Source organism: Hypanus sabinus, chromosome 18 (genome assembly GCF_030144855.1).
Source record: "Hypanus sabinus isolate sHypSab1 chromosome 18, sHypSab1.hap1, whole genome shotgun sequence".
NCBI classification, from domain to species: domain Eukaryota; kingdom Metazoa; phylum Chordata; class Chondrichthyes; order Myliobatiformes; family Dasyatidae; genus Hypanus; species Hypanus sabinus.
In genome coordinates, this window is record NC_082723.1 from 12,909,436 (window position 1) to 12,925,733 (window position 16,298).

Sequence of the window (16,298 nt, forward strand, 5' to 3'; positions counted from 1 at the left end):
GTCTCATCTGCCATTAAATGAAATATGGAATTCTTCCTCAGTTCCTTTTATAATCCTCATCTTTGTTTCTTGTGAGGTCAGCTGGCTTTTGCTCAGGCTGTCAATCTAAGTAACATTTTAGGATTCTGTCCTCAAATGCTTGCTTCAGGACTCAAGAGCTAGCAAAGGGATTCGATACAGGAAAAGCTTTCTTCCTATGAATAAAACCAAGCAATTAATTTTATTTACGTGACTCAGTTTTTTTATTAATTTGGCATATCGAACATTACACATGCCATCTCCATATGCCTATTTATACATGTTTCTCTTAATTGTTTTTCTCTGAATCACATTAAAGAACATGATGTATAGCTTAAAGACTTGTGAGTTTAGGATAATATATTAGCATACATAAAAGAGAATAGTATAAAACTTTTTTTTTCTAAATTGGTGATTACAATTGTACTGTGTCCTTAAGATTTATTTTTCCCCTATCTGTATTAATGATTTGGATAAGAATTGTAATGTATCTTCCATACAATGCCAGTTGGGAAGTGTGCTGTAATGAATGTGCAGAGAATCTGTTAAAGGATTTGACAGGTGGAGGGACTAAGAAGTTGGAAAAAAGAATGTTGTATCAGGAAGAATAGAAGAGCAAAGTATTTTCTAAATGGAAAGAAACTGATATGCAGTACACTGTAGGTGTGCTGACTAATGAAGCAAAAGTTAACATCTAAGGTATAAGAGTTTTGCAACTTGTACATAAGATATGGTTGGACTAAAAGTATTAAGGAATGCAACAATGATGTTTTGGTGGATCCTCTTCTGGGATATCATATGTAGTTTTATTTTCTCTACTTTGACAAATGTAGCAGAGATTCATTAACAAGGGCCTGGGGCAATAGATTGAGTAGGAATGAAGGAGATGATCACTGCCCTCTCTCTTCGATCATCAGGCACCAAATGACTTATTTCCAGCTACATTTCCATCCCCTAGTGGGACACTCTGCTGTTACCTTGAATATTTTTTGTCATAGACCCTGGCATTGAATTTGTTTGCTGCCTTCATGGGAGGAATTGCTATGGGATCTCATGTAATCCAAGTTGTCCCTTTCTCTGTGGGGTATCCAGAACATTAATTCATATCTGCTCAAGGCTGCTACCTCGCCCCTCATTCTCATCAGGACCGGGAATATTTTATCACCCTTCAGCTGGTTTCATCCTGCTGTGACCTTCATATAGTTTATTTCCATTTCTCCTAATCAACCTTGTGATTTCAATTTCATGCATTAGACCAGAAACTGAAACCCACAACTATCCATGACTAGAAGTCCTTCTACCCAGCTTCTGGCAAGGAGTTGATTTTATTTCCCTAGTTTCTTTGTCTCCATTTTCTTGGATTTGGAATATGCCATCTTCTAAACCGGTGCCTTGAATAATTCTTAGTTTTACCTTTAGACACACTGTCAATGGAGCCTTCAACATGCCTATTATATTTTGCATACATCTGCTCTCACTTATTTCTCCACATGCCTGGAACTTGGATTCCACGTCCTTACTTTTCCCAAATAACTTTCATATTCAACTGATCAGTCTCTGCAGCTCCAGAACCCCCAATGTGATCTAGTCAACAGGTTTGCCTTCTCTCCTCCTATTAGAATCCTGAGATGACAGTTCTTGCCACAACACTTTGATTACAATGATAATTTTACGTGAAACTCCAGGAGGTGCAACCATTCATCATTACTATCCAAGTCCCAAGCACGAGATTAACATGAAGTAGGAATTCCTTGTCCTGCCATCAACTTGCATACTAGTTTGCTGTTCAGAATATGGTTTACTCTGTAGTTCAGGTTGCTCTTTATAGGCCACACCATGGCATTCAATACCATCATCCCTCAAAACTACTCAAAAGCTTCAAGACGTTGGCTTCAATACCTCCTTGTGCAACTGGATCCTGGATTAGCACACTTGCAGATCCCAGTCAGTTCAGATTGGCAACAACATTTTCTCCACAATCTCCATCAGCACAAGTGCACCACAAGCCTCTGTGCTTGACACTCTGCTCTACTGTCTTTATATTTATGATTATAATGCTAAGCACAGCTCCAATGCCATATTTAAGTTCGCTGATGACGCCATGTCATAGACCAAATTAAAGGTGGTGACATATCAGCATGTAGTGTTACGAACGTGGACCAACTCTAAGGGGCCGAAGGGTACAAAGTCGCCCCCTCCTTTTTGAGAATCACAAGATCACTATTATTTCGGGTCTGAGACCCAGGAAATGAGAGAGATACACATCATGTCAATAATGAGAGAGCAAGACGCAGGATCACAGCAAAGGCAATTGCCATAGACAACACAGAATACAGAAGGTAGGGGGAATGCCGCCTAACAAAAGTGGAACGGAACCACTGAGTACTGCTATTGTCCCTTGGAGAAGGAATTGTGTATTGAGTACTGTACTATTCATTGAAACCCCTCGGGACAACCAGAGTGGTCTGGTTGAGGGATTGCATCATCCCAACCTGATTGACATCTGAGACCCCGTGAGTGAGCATAAAAGAGGGTCTGGGGAACAACCCTCAGACACACCAGGAGAAACGCTAGAAATCCAGTGACAGCGTTTTATAGTGAAAGGCGGTGGGAGCTCGTGTGCGTCCGCCCTTGCCTGGGTGGCGGGCTCATCACGGAAGAACAGTTTAGCTAAAGGAGAGGTCACACTTGAACGGCCACACCAACGAGACACCGACGGATCGAAATCATAAAGGAAAGTCGGCAAGTTTTTCTCTTTCTCTCTCCAACAAATTGCAACACAGCGATAAGCGACGGCAGCCTGTGTGAACTGAAGCGAACTTTATATTTCCATCGGACAATTCATTATCCCCTAGACAACGATAGAGCTTATTTCTTATTGATTATTATTATACCCACACTTTTAGGTTTAGTCTGGATGACGTATATTATCTGTATATTTGCATTGATATTATTTTTTGTGTATTTTTACTAATAAATAATATTAAAAATAGTATCATCAGACTCCAACTTTGTCTATCAGTCTCTATCTTTGCTGTTAAGTGACCCAGTTACGGGGTTCATAACAGTAGTAAGATTAAATATCTGGCTGAGTGGTGCCACAACAACAACCTCTCAATCAATGTCAGCAAGGCAAAGGAGATGATTATTGACTTCAAGGGGAGGAAAATGGAGATCCATGAGACAGTCCTCCTCAAGGATCAGAAGTGGAGAGGGTCAGCATCTTTAAATTCCTTTCATTTCAGAGGAACCATATTCATTTCAAGGATCTGTCCTGGGTACAGCACTAAAAGTGCAATTATGAAGAAAGCATAGCAGTGCCTCTACTTCCTTAAAAGTTAGTGAAAATTCAGCATGACGTACATAACTTTGACAAACTTTTACGGATGTGTGTTGGAGAGTATAGCGACTGGTTACATCACAGCCTGGTATGGAAGCACCAATGCCCTTGAACTGAAGATCCTACAAAAAAAGTGAATACAGCCCAGTCCATCACGGGTAAAGCCCTCCCCACCGTTGAGCACAGCCTAGGTTCCCACAGCCTATGGACACACTGTCAAGGACTCAATCTCATGTTCTCAGTGTTTACTTGTTATAATTTTTATTTAATTCTGTATTTGCAGAGCTTGTCGTCTCTTGCACATTGGTTGTTTGGCCATTATGTTGAGTGTGATCTTTCATTGATTCTAGTATGTTTCTTGGATTTCCTCAGTATACCCACAAGAAAGCAATTTTTTTAGGGTTGTATATGGTGACATATGTGTATTTTGATAATAAATTTGTTTTGAACTTTGAGGAGATCAAATGTAGACCTGATTGCTGCTGTGTAAGCAGTGAACTAATTCACTCTGCAACCGTGAGAGTTTCTAGTCTTCCATTACTTTAATTCTCCCTCACTCACCTTTAATGCGTTTAAATTCATAGTTATACAGCACAGAAACAGGACCTTTGGGTCAATTCATCCATGTTGATCAGGTTATCTACTCGACCTATTCCTATTTGCATATGTTTTGTCCATATCCCTCTCAACTTTTCCTATTGACATATCTGTCTAAATGTTTGTTAAATGTTTTAATTGTTTCCACCTCTACCACCATCTCTGGCAACACATTCTACATACCCACCAGCATGTGTGTCAGGGAGGAAGCACTGACTCTCATATTTCCTAGAAATATTTCCCCTATCACCTTAAATCTAGTTCCTCTAGTTTTAGAATCCCTAAGTATAACATAGCAAGGATGAGCGGGAAACCGGAGGACTGGGAAGCTTTTAAAGAGCAACAGAAGATAACAAAAAAGGCAATACATCAAGAAAAAATGAGGTACGAAGGTAAACTAGCCAAGAATATAAAGGAGAATAGTAAAATCTGCTTTAGGTATGTGAATAGCAAAAATATAGTTAAGACCAAAATTGGGCAATTGAAAACAGAAACAGGTGAATTTATTGTGAGGAACAAGGAAATGGCAGGTGAATTGAGCAAGTACTTTGGATCTGCCTTCACTAGGGAAGACACAAACAATCTCCCAGATGTAATAGTGGCCAAAGGATCTAGGGTAAAGGATGAACGGAAGGAAATTTATATTAGGCAAGAAACGGTGTTGGATAGACTTTTGAGTCTGAAGGCTTATAAGTCCCTGGGACCTGATGGTCTGCATCCCAGGGTACTTAAAGAGGTGGCTCTAGAAATCGTGGACGCATTGGTAATCATTTTCCAATGTTCTATAGATTCAGGAACAGTTCCTGCTGATTGGAGGGTGGCTAATGTTGTCCCACTTTTCAAGAAAGGAGGGAGAGAGAAAACAGGGAATTATAGACCGGTTAGCCTGACGTCAGTGGTGGGAAAGATGCTGGTGTCAATTATAAAAGAGGAAATTACAACACATTTGGACAGCAGTAGAAGGATCAGTCCGCGACAGCATGGATTTATGAAGGGAAAATCATGCTTGACTAATCTTCTGGAGTTTTTTTGAAGATGTAACTATGAAAATGGACAAGGGAGAGCCAGTGGATGTAGTGTACCTGGACTTCCAGAAAGCTTTTGATAAAGCCCTGCATAGGAGATTAGTGGGCAAAATTAGGGCACCTGGTATTGGGGGCAGAGTACTGACATAGATTGAAAATTGGCTGGCTGACAGGAAACAAAAAGTAGCGATTAACGGGTCCCTTTCAGAATGGCAGGCTGTGACCAGTGGGGTACCTCAAGGTTTGGTGCTGGGACCGCAGCTGTTTACAGTATATATTAATGATTTAGATGAAGGGATTAAAAGTAACATTAGTAAATTTGCAGATGACACAAAGCTGGGTGGCAGTGTGAAATGTCAGGAGGATGTTATGAGAATGCAGGGTGACTTGGACGGGTTGGGTGAGTGGGCAAATTATGGCAGATGCAGTTTAATGTGGATAACTGTGAGGTTATCCACTTTGGTGGCAAGAACAGGAAGGCAGATTACTATCTAAATGGAGTCAAGTTAGGAAAAGGGGAAGTACAAGGAGATCTAGGTGTTCTTGTACATCAGTCAATGAAAGCAAGTATGCAGGTACAGCAGGCAGTGAAGAAAGCTAATGGCATGCTGGCATTTATAACAAGAGGAATTGAGTGTAGGAGTAAAGAGGGCCGTACAGCTGTACAGGGCCCTGGTGAGACCCCACTTGGAGTATTGTGTGCAGTTTTGGTCTCCAAATTTGAGGAAGGACATTCTTGCTATTGAGGGAGTGCAGCGTAGGCTCACAAGGTTAATTCCCGGAATGTTGGGACTGTCATAAGTTGAAAGATTGGAGCAACTGGGCTTGTATACACTGGAATTTAGAAGGATGAGAGGGGATCTGATTGAAACATATAAGATTATTAAGAGATTGGACACACTGGAGGCAGGAAGCATGTTCCCGCTGATGGGTGAGTCCAGAACTAGAGGCCACAGTTTAAGAATAAGGGGTAGGCCATTTAGAACAGAGATGCGGAAAAACTTTTTCACCCAGAGAGTGGTGGATATGTGGAATGCTCTGCCGCAGAAGGCAGTGGAGGCCAAGTCTCTGGATGCATTCAAGAGAGAGTTAGATAGAGCTCTTATAGGTAGCGGGGTCAAGGGATATGGGGAGAGAGCAAGAACGGGGTACTGATTGTGTATGATCAGCCATGATCACAGCGAATAGCAGTGCTGGCTAGAAGGGCCAAATGGCCTACTCCTGCACCTATTGTCTATGCCTGTCACGATCTTGGATACCTCTACAAGGTAACCCCTCAGCTTCCTGTGCTCTAGGAGAGGAAAGCCCCAAGATTTAACTTTGGATATCTAGCAAAGCACATCTGAGTTTTTTTCTAATTTTCAAAAAGGCTATAAAAATCCTTTAAAGCAATGGTACAGTTGTTTGATTTGGGATCACACTTAAAATCACAATTAACCAAAAAGCTACTTGGCTATAGTTTGCCCTGTGCATTACTCCTGCAAAACACACATACAGTGTCCATAAAAGATTGCACAAGATTACAATGCACAATGAATTTTAATTGTTTATTAACAGTTATCTAAGTCTTAGCAGTCAGTAGTGAGAAATTAAATCTAGTGAATAAAATTTCATAGTATGAGGTGGGAAGACACATGCGGCCTGTGAACCACTATGTAAGTAGTGCTGCTCAAAGCAGCAGCTTAGGTTTGACAACATCAGAAGATGAGAGACTGGAAAAGTCATAATGTGGGATTTCCTACAACATGCATAAATTCTGTGGAGACTGAACATTTTTCTGATTACGTCATGATGAGAAGAGACTTGGATATTTTTAATTGTACGTGGCTTCAATCAGCATTACCTATAACAATTTAATGTGAAATATAATTGAAGTGCATCCTAATTTAGTAACCATACTTGATTTTATGCTGGATTTTTTTCATCTAACAAGTACTATTTCTTTCTTTTTCGCAGCTATTCCCTGGACCGCAGCCAGTAGTAAAACTACTGGAAACATTACAGGAGTGGTTGGTGAGCCTTCCATTGGATAAAATTCCTTATGAAGCAATTTTAGATCTGGTGAATAACAAAATGAGGGTAAGTGTTGTATTCATCATTTATAATGTTGACTAATATTCTTCGACACTGAACAGGTTTCTTTGTTTTGTCATCTAATTTTCTCAAAATTAGAGCTCCTACCTTCTGTCCAAGACCTCTTTCAGAGTCGATGCCTCCAGAAGACATAGTACATCATTAAAGACCCCTCACACCTTCTCCATAAACTGTTTGTTCTTCTGCCATCAGGCAAACGTTACAGGAGCATCAAAACAAAAGCCACAAGCTCCTAAACAGCTTCCTCCCACAGGCAGTCAGACTGCTAAATAGCTGCTCTACCTGACTCTGCTTTGGACTCTTTTAACTTGCACTGGACATTTATAACTTGATTTTAACCGACATGTGGCTGTTGTGTTTTACTATTTATTGTTGTGTTTATTACTTAGTGTTGCATTTGTTATGTTATGATTGCACTTGCCCTGGGAAACGCTGTCTCATTCTGCCCTCCAGAGCTGATGTACAGTTAGAATGACAGTAAAGTTTTTGAATCTTGAATCTTGTTGCACCTTTTTCTCTTTTATGCAAATTACTACTGCATGCATTTGTGTTGAATACATTGCACTCAAAGGGCCAATATGAATGCTTAAAATAATTACATTTTTGCATCTTATTTTCATTTTGCATACAAACCTCCAAAGCAAGTTCACAATGAATGGTTTCAGAAAGCCCTTGCTTTAATATATTTCATGCTTCTTTTTGTCATTTCCACTGCACAAGTGTAAAGGAGAATGAAATCATTGTTACTCTGGATCTAATAACAGAATATTAAAAACACAATAAATATAAATACATAAGATGGCTTATATACATTGATTATATGTGCATAAAATGATGTTAGGCACAGCAATATCTGTGCATAAGGTGACTGACAGGAAGTGATAAAGTAGTGGTGGGGGGATGTGGAGGGTTGAGTTAGGGGGTGGAGATGTTGATTAACCTTACTGCTTGGGGAAAGTAACTGTTTTTCAGTCTAGTGGTCTTGGTGTGGATGGTACTTAGCCTCCTTCTTGTTCAAAATTTTAGGTAATTATTTCTTTGTTTATTCCTCTATTCTGTTTCCTCATACAATTTAAAAAAAAAATAGTTAAACTGCAAAATTCCATTTACGTAAATGAATGAATGAAATTGGTTTATTTCGGTCAGTACAAACATAACAAAAGGCAACATTTACAACAATGATTTCATAGGACAAAATGACAACAAAAAAAACATAAATATTCTTTAAAACAAACCGAAAGGGTGTAGGCTGAAGCTACAGCTTATTACACCTACCCCTCTTACTTATACAACAACATATTTGGTGTCAATCATCACATCAAAATCAAAAAAATTCATAATCTTTTAACACAAAATCCAATTTGAAATATCATTTATTTACATTACTCCCATCCATTTAAATCATGTATTTTATATTTGTTCATTAAATAATTTTTAAATTATTTTTTTAACTTATTAAGTGTGGTGCATGTTTTTAAATTCTTACTACAACTGTTCCATAGATTTATCCCTCTGACTGAAATACAATGATTTTTTTTTACATTTGTTCTTATCCTTTGTTTTTGAAATATACATGTTCCTCTCAAATCATGTTCACTTTCTCTCATTTTAAACAATCTTTGGATACTTAGTGGTAGCTGTCCATTTTATACTTTATACATAATTTGTATTATTTTAAAATCTTCAAAATCTCTGAATTTTAAAGTGTTTAGTTGAATAAATAGTAGATTGGTTGGCGTGGCGACCCATTTCCTAGCGTATCCGAACCGACTCACAATTAGATAGCCTATGGGGGTTTGCGAGCACAGAGCTTTGGAGCCTTAAAAGTTGACAGAGGCTTAAAAGTGAGGCTGAAGTTTTCGAATAAAGTTTTTTCCTTCGACTGCACTTACCGACTCCGTGTCGTAATTTTAGCGCTGCGTGTAGCACACCGCTACAATTGGTGACCCCGACGGTCCAAACGATTTTTGGACCAGAAATGACCGACGCCGCCTCTGTTCATGCGGTTTCGTTGAAACTGCCAGATTTCTGGACACAGCGCCCGGACCTATGGTTCCAGCAAGCCGAAGCCCAATTCCACGTTCGCCAGATCACCTCAGAAGACACCCGCTACTACTACGTGGTGAGCTCCCTCGACCAGGACACAGCGGCCCAGGTCGCGGAGTTCGTACAGTCGCCCCCGGCAGACGGCAAGTACACGGAATTCAAAGCCCTGCTCCTCAGGACTTTCGGACTCTCACGGCGCGAGCGGGCTGCCCATTTACTGCACCTGGATGGCTTGGGCGACAGACCCCCATCGGCTTTAATGAATGAGATGTTGTCTCTGGCTAACGGACACACACCCTGCCTCATGTTTGAGCAGGCATTCCTGGAGCAGCTGCCCAAGGACATCCGCCTGCTGCTGTCCGACGCGGATTTCAGTGACCCCCGGAAGGTGGCAGCCCGGGCGGACTTGCTGTGGAACGCCAAAAAGGTGAGCGGGGCATCCATCGCACAGATCTCCCAGCCACGCTCCCAGCAGCAAACCAGTCCAGGCCCGGCCGCAGAGCCCGCCAACCCCCGGCCCAATGAACACTGGTGCTTCTACCACCAGCGGTGGGGCGCAGAAGCCCGCCGTTGTCGCCCGCCCTGCGAGTTCCCGGGAAACGCTAGGGCCAGCCGCCGCTGATGGCTACGGCGGCTGGCCATCGGGATAACCTCCTGTATGTGTGGGATAGAAGGTCGGGACGCCGGTTTTTGGTCGATACTGGGGCTGAGATCAGCGTTTTACCTCCGACGAGTTACGACACCCGCAGCAGTCCTGGGCAGACTTCGCAAGAAGCTCGGTAACCTGGCCCCCATACCCACTTCACAGCATGGGCGGCACCCGACCTGCGTACCCAAAGACCTACAGAACTGTAAGTTTGTGTTTGTACGAAGGGGCGGGCATCGGCCACCGCTGCAGTGGCCATACGAGGGGCCGTTTATGGTGCTCCGGAACAACGGGTCCACGTTCGTGCTGGACGTTGGGGGGCAGGAGGAGGTTTTCACGGTGGACCGCCTCAAGCCAGCCCATGTGGACCTGGCGCAACCGGCCGAGTTTCCGGCGCCTCAGCGCAGAGGCCGACCTCCCAAGCAGGTTCTGGCCCAGACTGTGGACATTGGGGGGTGTATCGCCGGTTCTGGGGGGGGGGTTATGTGGCGACCCATTTCGTAGCGTATCCGAACCGACTCACAATTAGATAGCCTACGGGGGTTTGCGAGCACAGAGCTTTGGAGCCTCTGCGCCATGGGGGACCGGTTGACAGAGGCTTAAAAGTTAGGCTGAAGTTTTCGAATAAAGTTTTTTCCTTCGACTGCACTTACTGACTCCATGTCGTAATTTTAGCGCTGCGTGTAGCACACCGCTACAGGCTCATAGTAACTTGTCTTATTTACAATCCGTATAACTTTTTAGAGTAGAAAAGTTGAATTTGTATTTGTATTTGTATTTGTAGTTGTCATGTATGGGACTATAAGTAAACAGTATAATGTATACAGAGATTCCTGATTTAAGAAATCTTGAACTTTGTGCAGTATTGCAATAGATTTTGACATTTTTGCTTTGACATAATTTATTTGTGGTTTCCAGCTTAATTTACTATCTGTTACCACTCCAAAAAATTTTGTTTCAGATACCTTATCAATTTCAAAATCATTTATTCTAAGTTTACTATGAGTTCGGTACACAGTTTCCAAATATTATGAATTTAGTTTTACTTAGATTCAATGATAATTTGTTAGTATCAAACCATTTCTTTATAATTTTTAGTTCTTCACTGTATCCAAAAGTTGAGACTTCACTGAGCTGAATTCTTATCCATTATTCCTTCTGTATGGATTGATGGACATGGATCAAAAAAAAATCAGAAATCTATTTCGAGCTGAGGTCAAGAATGTAAAGGAAAATGTTCATAATGTTCAAAAGTGAGCTAGCAATAAAGTTCATGGAGATGTATTTCAAGCCACTCTTTCTTCCAGTTTCTTACTTCCCAAGCAGTTTGATCTTCAGATGAATCAAATAAAATACCTCTGGGATAGAAGCACAAAGAGAAGAATATTTGCAGATACTGGAAATCAGAGCAACACACACATAATGCTGGTGGAATTCAGCAGGCCTTGCAGAATCTGTGGAAATGAATAAGCAGATGGCATTTCCGGCCAAGACCCTTCATCAGGACTCTGTATGTAAAAGCTATGTATGTAAAACCTGGGGTAAAAATTTGTTTTGTGTAGGTGACTATGAGGTTATTAGATTGATGAACAAATTGGTTATATTTACTATTGGGCGAATAATATTCGAAACTTAATATATTGGAAATTAGATTTGGATTCACCATTGTGCCCACAGTGGGTAAATTTAGAATGCAATGATGCACAGGGATTTTTGTTATTCTCCGTTCTTGGTTTTTCTCTTCCTGCTGATTTAGTTAAATTCAATAAACAGTTATCCAACCCTATTGTCAAACACACATTACAAATTTGGTTTCAATTTCGTAAGTTTTTTACTCTGAAAAACTTTGTTCTAGATAGCCCTATCTTACTTAACTTCTTTTTTAAACCTTCTTTGACAGATCAAGCTTTTAGCATATGGAAAAGGAAAGGTATAATATGTTTTCGTGATCTTTTTTTTAAGGTAGTTTGATGTCTTTCGACCAACTTTCCAACAAATTTAAGTTACCTAAATCTAATTTTTTTAGATATTTACAAATCAGAAATTTTTTATATAAAGTTCTACCATCCTTCCCCACTTCAACTTTGATAGATTTTTCAGATATGATTTTTACCTTGAATCCTTGTCAGAAGGGATTAGTGGCTCTTATTTATAATATGATTATGAAGATACAACCAGAAATATCAGGTAGAATTAAACAAGAATGGGAAAAAGAACTTCAATATAATATATCAACAGAAAAATGGGAAAAAAATTTTACAAATGGTTAATTCTTCTATATATGCTAAACATGCTTTAATACAATTTAAGGTCGTACATAGAGCTCATATGTCTAAAGATAAGCTTGCTCGATTCTATTCTCATATTAACCCTCAATGTGACAGATGTCATTTAGATGTGGCCTCATTGACCCACATGTTTTGGTCATGTCCCACTTTACATAACTATTGGAAGGACATATTTGCTACTATTTCCTCAATTTGGAATATTGATTTACAACCTCATTTTATTACTGCAATTTTTGGTGTACCAAATGAGGATGGTAATCAGTTTTCCCCTTCAATTAGACAAATGATCGCCTTTGTAACATTAATGGCCAGAAGGTCTATATTACAAAATTGGAAAGAAGTAAATCCTCCTTCCACGTTTCAGTGGTTCTCTCAAACTATTTCTTATTTGAGCTTAGAAAAAATTAGAAGCACTATTTTTGACTCATCAATTAAATTTGAAGAAACTTGGGGACCGTTCATTCGACACTTTCATATGAATTAATTTGGCCTCTTCCAGACCTTTTCTCTTTTTATTCTTGTTCTGGTATGGAGTTCTGGAGTTTTTGACACTATCATATACATATAAACTGTTATTACTGCCCATGTTAGTTTAGTTTAGGTTTAATTTTTTTTTCAATATATATTTTTTTCTTGTATTTTTAATTTTTTTTTCTTTTGACGATTATTCTTACTCTTTTTCATGTATAATTAATATAGGTTTGATTGATTAATGTACTTTTTTTGCTGATATTTTAATAAGATATTGTTATCTTATTACTAATTCAATTTCAAGTCTAGTGCACTTATAACCTATTCAATATTATGATATGTTTTTTATATATGAAATTCAATAAAAAGATTGAAAAAGAAATTGGTTATAAAACAGGTCCTGATGAAGGTCCTCAGCCGGAAACGTCAGCTGTTTACTCTTTTCCATAGAGATGCTGACCTGCTGAGTTCCTGCAGCATTTTTGTGTGTTTCTGGGAAGCTCTTGGTCATGTACTTCCATAATCAACTTTCCATAATCAACATTGTGAAATAATCACAGTGTTGGATTTAATAAGAACAGGTTTGGTTATTCAAAGTGGGAGTCTTTTTTCTAAACACTTGCAGTGAATGGATTTATAAACTAGAAATTAAACAGTTAAAATGGATTTCTGGTGCCTTTGAACAAGATATGCAAGAGTGAATTATTTAACTATCTCTGTCCATGAATATTTGACTAGGCATTAAACTAATTATCAAATTTAATTATTATATTTTTATGCTGCCTGTGATCATTTTGTATTTATAACCAAACTATTTATTTTATGTACATTGTTTTTTCTTATTCATTGCATAATAATTGCTATCTTTTATTTTAAAGCATTTGATGTTGGCTGCTCAAACATAACATTCATTTTCTATGTACTGAGCTGCCTTTGAAGCTATGTATGTAAACTATAGGGCTAAAATCTGTTTTTGTGTAAGTGACTATGAGGCTATCTGAACAAATTGGTTATAAAAAGGAAACCTACCATCCTTATCTGACCTTTGTATGGAAGCAGTTCCACAGTAATGTACATGACTTTTTGAAATGGCCTATCAGGCCATTTGTTGTCTCTAGTCTCACCACAAGATCACAAGACAAAGGAGCAGAAGTAGGCCATTCAGCCCATCGAGTCTGCTCCGCCACTCCACCATGAGCTAAACTATTCTCCCATCTAGTTCCAATTTCCGGCTTTTTCCCTATATCCCTTGATAGCCTGACTAATTAGATACCTATCAATCTCCTCCTTAAACACCCTCAATGATCGGGCCTCAACAGCTGTGTGTGGCAACGACTTCCATAAATCCACAACCCTCTGGCTAAAAAAATTTCTCCTCATCTCTGTTTTAAATGGGTACCCTCTAATTCTAAGACTGTGGCCCCTTGTCCTGGACTCGCCCACCAAGGAAAACAGCCTTTCCACATCTACTCTGTCCAACCCTTTCAAAATTCAAAATGTTTCTATGAGATCCCCTCTCATTCTTCTATACTGTAATGAATACAGTCCAAGAGCCGAAAAAATGCTCCTCATATGTTCGCCCCTGCATTCCAGGAATGGTCGTCATAAATCTTCTCTGAACCCTCTCCAACATCAGTATGTCCCTTCTAAGATAAGGGGCCCAAAACTGCACACAGTATTCTAAATGAGGTCTCACCAGTGCCCCATAGAGCCTCATCAACACCTCCTTACTCTTATACACTATTCCTCTTGAAATGAATGCCAACATAGCATTTGCTTTCCTTACTGCCTATCAAGCCTGGTGGTTAACCTTTAAGGTATCCTGCACGAGGACCCCCAAGTCCCTTTGCACTTTGGATTTTTGAATTTTCTCTCCATCTAAATAATAATCTGCCCAATTATTTCTTCTTCCAAAATGTACAACCGTACAGTTCTCAACATTGTATCTCATCTGCCATTTCTTTGCCCGCTCTCCTAAACTGACCAAGTCTCTGTGCAACCTTTCTGTTTCTTCAACACTTCCTGCTCCTCCACCTATATTGGTGTCATCCGCAAACTTAGCCACAAAACTATTTAATCCATAATCTAAGTGTAAAAAGAAGCGGCCCCAACACCGACCGCGGTGAAACACCACTAGTAACTGGCAACCAACCAGAATAGGATCCCTTTATTCCCACCCTTTGCTTTCTGCTTATCAGCCAAAGCTCCACCAGTCCCAATATCTTTCCTGTAATTTCATGGGCTCTCATCTTATTAAGCAGCCTTATTATGTGGCACCTTATTGAAGGCCTTTTGAAAATCCAAATACACAATATCCACAGCCTCTCCCTTGTCAATCTTATTTGAGATTACCTCAAAAAATTCCAATAGGTTGGTGAGGCAGGATCTTCCCTTAATGAAACCATGCTGGCTTGTGCCTATCTTGTCATGCACCTCAAGGTATTTCATAACCTCGTCCTTGAGGATCGACTCCAATAACTTTCCAACTACCAAAAGTTTTCTTTTTGCTGCCTCCCTCCTTTCTTAAACAGTGGAACTACATTTGCGACCTTCCAGTCCTCCGGAACCATGCCAGAATCTGTTGATTCCTGGAAGATCATTTCCAATGCCTCCACAATCTCCAAAGCCACCTCCTTCAGAACCCATGGGTGCACCTCATCCGGTCTGGGAGACTTATCTATCCTTAGTCCATTTAGCTTCCCAAGCACTTTCTCCCTAGTAATCTTGACTGTACCTAATTCTATTCCCTGAGACCTCTGACTATCAGGTGTGTTGCTAATGTCTTCCACTGTGAAGACTGATGCAAAATACTCATTTAGTTCCTCTGCCATCTCTTTGTTACCCATTATAATTTCTCCAGCATCAATCAGCCCTATATCTACCCGTTTCACTCTTTTACTCTTCATATATTTTTTTAAAAAAGCTTAGTATCCTTTTTTATGTTAATTGCCAACTTCCTTTCATAATTCATCTTTTCTTTCCTAATGACTTTATTAGTTTCCTTCTGTAAGTTTTTAAAAGTCATCCAGTTTTCCCACTAATTTTTGCTTCCTTGTATGCTGTCTCTTTTGCTTTTATTTTATTCTTAACCTCTCTTGTTAGCCACATTTGTGCCGTTTTTCCATTCATGATTTTCTTTTTTTCTTCGAATATATTTTTTCCACACTTTCCTTATTTCTTGTAGTAATTTTATTCAATTCTGCTCTACCGTCCCTCCATCTAGCTTACTTTTCCAATCAACTTGGGCCAGTTCCTCTCTCCTACCACTGTAATTTCCATTGTTCCACTGAAATATCGATACACCTGATACCAGCTTCTCCTTTTCAAATTTGAAATTGAACTCAATCATATTATGATCACTACTTCCAAGGGGTTCCATTACCTCTAGCTCCCTAATCGCCTCAGGTTCATTACACAGCACACAATCCAAAACAGCCAATCCCCTGGTGGGCTTATGGACAAGCTGCTCCAAAAAGTCATCCCATAGGCATTCTACAAACTTCCTCTCCTGAGATCCAGTACCTTCCTGTCTTTCCCAATCCACTTTCATATTAAAATCCCCCATAATTATCTTGACATTTTCCTTCTGACGCACTTTTTTCTATTTCCAGCTGTAACTTGTAGTCCACATTCCGGCTGCTGTTTGGAGGCCTGTATATTACTAGTATTAGCGTCTTTTTACCCTTGCCATTTCTTAACTCGACCCATAGGGATTCTACCTCTTCTGATCCTATGCCCCTTCTTTCTAGTGATTTGATATTGTTGCTTACCAT

General features: G+C 39.8%; 1 protein-coding gene across 1 annotated transcript in view; it reads left to right on the forward strand.

Moving 5' to 3' along the window:
• Positions 1-16,298, forward strand: part of qsox2 (quiescin Q6 sulfhydryl oxidase 2) — an 88,706-nt gene that overhangs the window by 41,200 nt on the left and 31,208 nt on the right. Inside the window, exon 9 of the mRNA XM_059993674.1 lies at positions 6,937-7,059. Coding sequence (XP_059849657.1) covers positions 6,937-7,059 — 123 coding nt within the window. The remainder of the gene's footprint in view (positions 1-6,936; positions 7,060-16,298) is intronic.